Source organism: Populus trichocarpa, chromosome 10, assembly GCF_000002775.5.
Source record: "Populus trichocarpa isolate Nisqually-1 chromosome 10, P.trichocarpa_v4.1, whole genome shotgun sequence".
In the NCBI taxonomy this organism is placed as follows: domain Eukaryota; kingdom Viridiplantae; phylum Streptophyta; class Magnoliopsida; order Malpighiales; family Salicaceae; genus Populus; species Populus trichocarpa.
In genome coordinates this window covers 14,122,616-14,129,171 of record NC_037294.2, presented here as the reverse complement: position 1 = coordinate 14,129,171, position 6,556 = coordinate 14,122,616, and the positions used below count along the sequence as shown (strand labels likewise).

Genomic DNA, 6,556 nt, shown 5'->3' with positions numbered 1-6,556 from the left:
TTTTATATGTTAATTTACTAATTTTTTAATTGTACCAAGTTATTATTATTTTTTTAAAAGAAATTCAATAGTTGTAAAGCACTCTTTCATTCATCAGAAACGGTAGTCTCTCGCTCTCTCCCTCTCCCTCTGTTTTTTATTCTTCTAATGGAACAGTCCCTGATTACTTGAACAATAAGAGAGTCCATCTGGAAAAGTTAGCACAGTCTATTTCTTTTCTTGTCACTTGGTGCAATTATTATCACAAGAAAGCATCAACAACCAAAGATTGCATTATTTGAATCGCAAGCTAAGCAAACAAATTAAAATATACGAAAAATCAACGAAAATAAATTATGTGGCACCCAGATTGAACCTTTTTTCCATTTTTTAATTGACTATTAAATAAATATATTTACAGAATGCAGAATCACATTATTTGACCACTGCCTTTTTCTAGAAAATACAGGTGAATTCTTAACAGCGTTGTCATACAGACTTTTCACATTCATCCTCAACAATAACGGCGTCAGCATCCCACCAGGTATCCACATCAGACTCCGTCACATTGACTAACGGCGAACTGACTTTTCTTATATCACCCACCGTTAACTCACCAGTGACATCATCTCTGACATAAACCTTCTTCGCGCCACCGCCACCGCCGCCACTGACACCGACAATCTTCCCCAGCATAGGTCTCAGCTCCGCAAAAACCTCCGGCATCCGAAACCCAACACGGCTGTCCCATAAATTCAAGGATGAATGGCCTGATAAATTTGTCTCTGCGGAGACAACCACTGAAGGAGACGGGGAAACAGCAGTGAAACTATCACATTTGCTGCCAAAAATGGAACATATGTTTCGCTCATTATTAATGTCATAGAAAGAAACGACCGCACTCCTTGAATCGCCGCCGTTGTTAAGGTTGAAACCTAGGCCTAATCCTAAATTATCCCAGAGCTTTACCACGTTTCTCTCATTTGTGAAATCAGACAACGAAAAAAAGTCTCCAATGCTGCTGTTTCGTCGTCTCCGGAGCCTAAAATTACCGTTTTGCCATTGATCATCAATGTAACGATTGCCAGAACCTCTGACACAGAAATCTTCATCATGATCATTAATGGACCACCAGCTTCGTGAAGTTGATGGGGGCTCTTCTTCCTGCTCCTCATCTGATAAGGATATTGACGACGAGCAGGATAAGTCGGTTTCGCTTTCGTAATCGCCGTCTTCTTGATTGGTAATAAGAGATGGTGAGGAGATGAAGGGGTGGTTTTTGAATCGGATGACCAGAATCTTGATTCTGTTAATTATGGTTGTGAAAGAGGCGACTAGGGCAAGAAGGAGAGCGCCCCATTTCCAAAAACTGTAAGCTTGGTGAATTTTTTCGGCTCCGGATAGAGCTAAAATCTGGGAAAGAAATGATGGGTTTTGCAGAGAAGATATGCCAGTCTCGAAATCGCTTATTCTGTTGATCACTGGGATCTCCATGCCTAGCTAGCGAGCAACAAATATGTGCAAACACAAGAGTCTGATCTCTAGCAAACAAGGAGACTCTTGACTGGAACTTTGTGATGCAAAATATTAGAGAGAGATGAGATGTGAAGTGGAGGAGGTTTGTTTAAGGCCAAAGGATTGGGTTTTTAAAGGCAGAGGAGGTGGACGGGTGCGGATAATAAAACAGGGCATGGTGGTCTTTCAATGTTTTTTATAAAATCTATGTTCTTTTTAAAATGATTTTTTTTCCCCTTCAAAATTGCTCCAAACATTAAATGAGCAATTATTTATCATATATGAGTTGTACCAGTAACGAAAGTGACGACGATTGGATATGGTTATCCGCCCAAGGGCATCTTAATGGAAGAAAAAAAAATTAATTTTTTTTTGGGGGATTTACAACTCTTAACATTGATATAAAAAAAAAATCCCTACTCTAATTGTTAAATTAAAGCCACCGATATGATGGTTAATTGTTTTTTTTTTATTAAGCTAGACATTTTTTTTTAATTTTTTCATGTATAGAACCTTGTTTTTTTCCTTACAAATGACGATTTTTTCGCAAGTGATTGGTTGGTATGCTTCTCTAACTCGACCGTGTTGAAGGCAAAGTAGAAAACATAGCGCACACAAATGCCAAGAGGAAGTTGAGGAATCTTATTTGGCAGATAACCATCGGCCACGTGGTAGAGATCAGGTCCACGTCAGATGAAAAGTGCTAGCAGGCTTTTTTTGGAAAGAGAAAAAGGACAGAGACTGCTGGGTCAGTATGTGGGAACAGCAATGTTAATTTATTATATATTTTTGTAGTTTGTAGAGAGGTCTACAAGTCATAATTAACGTTGTTAATTTCTTTTGTGGTAAAACAATAAATATATAATGGGGGTCGGGTCAGTGATGAGTCACGCGACAGAGGGAGAGATGATCTGGTCCTCCAGTCTAGAAACAAAACAGAAAGAGGGAGGGCTCTATTCGCCCACTTGTCCAAATCTGACTTTTCAGCCATTTGAATTTTGACACGCGGTGACAGGTCATTTGTTCTTGTTCCTGGAGAGGCTGCCTCGACTCTCTGCATGATTGTTATTAGTCTTAAGTGATGTCGTGGTCCACTTTCCACCGTCACCATCACCGGCATCTTATTCTTATTCTTCGACACCAAGAGGTGTTGGTCATATGCAATATGCTTTATCAAAACATTTTGTGGTCCTAGCTCGTCTTTCTTTCATTTCCTGGGAAAATCCTTTTATAAAAGAATATGGACTATGGAGGATTTAATATCGTTGTATTCTGCTTGTGATTCCGGCATCTATTTATAGAGCCCCGGTTGGTTCATGTTAATATTCAAATTTCTATTTTTTTTAATTAGTTTATGGATTAGTTTGATTTTTCTAATCCTGTAGACTGGAAGTAAGAATTTAGGAGGATTATTGGGTTTTTTCCGCAAGAAAAACCCTTTGCTATTAAATTTTTGGTGAATATGTATTTGCATAGAAGTTTCGTACTCCTTTTCCGTTTTGACGGACTTTTATTATTGGAAATTACCCGTAGAGACCAGCTTTGTTAACCATCCTCTCCTTTTCTTTTATAAAAAACCACGTGCCTATCACGTGTGAGCTACATTAATTAGCATTAAAAATTGAATAAAAGGAAGAAAAGAAAAACAACAACTAGAAGGTGTTGAAGAAGTGATGGTTGTCGGTGAATGGATTTAGAAGAATTTACATGAAAACAAAGGGAGACAGGGATGGGATTGAAAATGGATACTGAAGAAGGATTGGTTGTTGGCGAGGATAAATAAAAACTTGGATTTACCTCTTCCTTTTCGTTTTTTTTTTTTTTTAAAAATACAAAGCCGGTTTCGGAAACTTGCTCTACCAATATTATATTAACTCGTTGTGAGGCTTCTTCATTAGGAACTGGTCCAGAAGTTTAGATGTCAGGATATAGTTGTAAAATCCGTCTACAGGGTTAACTAGATGGCATTAGTAAAGAAAACTAACTTGAAAAATATATATATTAAAATAATATAATTCTGACTGATTTTTTTTCTCAAAAATAAATCAATAGATTTTAAATGGGTTTTACTTGATTTAATTTGAATTTTTGACCCAGTCGGGGTTGAGTCAATTCCCCATGTTTACTAATTAAGAATGAATATTGTTTTCTGGCATTTGGAACCAAGTCACATTTTGGATTGAATTCAATATATGAGTAAATTTGAATTTAATTAACAATCTATTATAATTCTCATGTTTGAAATAAAATATTAAATCATATAATTAAATTTAATTATACTATCTAAAATATTTGTGAAAATAAATTGAATTATCAATCTTGACTATTTTACCTTTAATTCAAAAATTATTTATTTTTGCTATGAAAAAACATTTTTTTGTTGCAATGACCCCTGCATTTATTTAAAATAACATAATATATAAGAATCTTAAAGAAGATATAAATATACTTGTCTCTTATTAATTCTTTATTAATAAAATTCAAAAAATAAATATTTGTCATAAAAAACTTTTGATCAAATTAATATTTCTATTAAAATGTTGAGAAAAAAAAATTCTAGAAATATTCCAATAAAAATCCAAGCATTTTACTCAAATTAAACTTAAATAAAATAAATATCAAACCAGCTTTATCAAATAGACGAGCCAATTTAACTAATGCAACTTTGATAATTTTAGTAAATCATAAAGATGCCACAATTTCTAGTTATAATAATTCAAAATATATCACCATATAAAATAAGTTTTCGACAGCTGTGTGAATAAATTTGTGTTTGCATATTTCTCCACCCAACACCACTAGTAGCTTATTTGTTTTTATATTTTAAAAGTATTTTAAAAAAAAATTAAAATTAATTTTTTAATGTTTTCAGATTATTCTAACATGTTAATATCAAAAATAAATTTTAAAAATAAAAATAATATTATTTATATATATTTTTAATAAAATAACAGATTGAAAAATAACCATTAATAATAAATAAACAACCTACATGAAAAACATGTATGATTTCTACAATTCCCGTGACTTCTAAGGTACAACATTTACAAATTTGTTTTATAAATAAAATCCATCCATCTTGAAAAAGGACAAAAGTGAAAGGAATTGCACGGTAAAGATTTATTTAAGAAGATGGTTGTTTTTTAAAGTTGAACGAAAGCCTGAATGGTCACAAGGTCCCAAGACCTGCTCTTGTGTATCTGCTGGTTACAGCATCTTGGTGGGGGTGTTTGTATTTTTAAGGGTATTATTTTAAATATTATTTTTAATATAAATTCCAGGGGAAATTATTGTAACAAATCATAGGATCTTTCATTTATGTTATATTTACATGTATTTTAGAAATTAAATTTAATTTGAAGTTCAAATCTAATTCTTTAAAGGGTTTCAAACATAAATATTAATTTAATCATGTAAATTGAATTAAATTGAATTGAATTCACACGATTCCAGATTTCAAATTCTATTATTTTCTAATTCTTCAACTCTCTTCAAAACTCAACATTTTTTTTCCTATTTGTTTTGTTTTAAGATAAATCAAACGAGGCTCTTGTTTTTTATTTTTAAAAAATATTTGCTTAATAATATGTTTTCATATTTTTTTAGTTTTTTTTAGAATAAATAAGAGAATTAAGATGAAAACTGAAAGATTATTTTCTAAAAGCTAGTCTTAAAAACAAAAGATTTAATAATTTTTTTTCAAAATTTTGTGTTGATATGATTACATGTGATTGCAAGGTCCAATCATAGCTGGATCTAGCTAATGTCAGATTCCACGAGTCTTTACTAAGATGTGTTTATGTTTTGAAAAATTTATATTTGTAAGTTTTTCTTGATCGGATATTTTTTTATAAAGACATAATAATGAAATCTTGGTTCATTACATATAACTTTTTTAAATAAAATATATAACAAGAGAGAGCGAATGTATTTTGAAAATAATATTTCTCAAAAGATATTTAAGGAAACTAACACAATCCTAAAAACTTTATTAGAAAAATATCACACTAGTTTGCGTAAAAAGAAAAAAAACTAATGATATAAAATTATTCTCCTAAATAAAATTATTTCCTAATATGTTAATGATATACAGGATAAAATACTTTTTTTTATTTGTTTTTATTCTCAATATTTATTTATTTTTTAATAAGTTCTCTATAAGATAAACATAAATTCAAACCTCATCTTTATCTTTCCTTAACAAAATTATTTTCTTATATGTTAATGATATACTAAAAAAAAAAATTGTTTTATATTTTTTTTAATATTTATTTATTTTCTAATTAATCAGTTCCTTGTCAAATAAACATGAACCTGAATTTCATCATCATCTTTTCTAAATAAAATTATTTCTTCATGTATTAATGATCTACCAAATAAAAAATTTGTTTTATATGTTTTTTCTAATCTCAATATTTATCTATTTTTAATCAGTTCCTTATTAGAAATATTTTCTCAAAATTTTTAGTTGTTAAAACAACTAATTTACTAATGTCATTTTATTCTCAAAATTTTATTATTGATTGCTAGTTACATACCAATTGTTAAGGAATTCTATTGAAACTTAAATTAATTATAAATATTATTGAATTTTAAATTGACTACAACTAATTATTAATTATCATAATTAGCCTAACAAGTCAAGTAATCCCATTGAAATTTAAATGGATTACTATAGAGAATAAAATAATCTTGATTACAGAGAATAAGTATTATTTAAAATTTTAAATTAAACTAAAATCCAAAAAAAAAAAATTCAATGAGCTACGTAGTTTTCAACAACATAGCCTCTGGAATTGCTAATTTATGTGGTTGCGATGTTCTCAACATGTAAAATGTGAGAATTGTTTTTTCACATGTGCTACTTTTTAAAAAAAGTTCTGATAGGTGCTATTTTCTTTTTCTTGTTTTTTTTACGAAAGCAAACAAAGGAGTTACATTGACAATTCTTTCAAAGTAGAGGGAATAAAAAAAAAGATAAAAATAAATAAAGAGTCTTTAATTATCCAAACTTCCTGTAATTTAAAAGGTCTTCGTTCAGGTTTACCTAAATTCTTATATC

General features: G+C 30.3%; 1 protein-coding gene across 1 annotated transcript; it reads right to left on the bottom strand.

The window, feature by feature from the left end:
* Positions 1 to 349: 349 nt before the first annotated feature.
* On the bottom strand, positions 350 to 1,638 carry LOC7466893 (uncharacterized). The gene has a single exon (XM_024610695.2). It carries the CDS (start codon positions 1,471 to 1,473, stop codon positions 469 to 471), a length of 1,005 nt encoding a protein of 334 aa, XP_024466463.1. The 5' UTR covers positions 1,474 to 1,638; the 3' UTR covers positions 350 to 468.
* Positions 1,639 to 6,556: the final 4,918 nt, after the last annotated feature.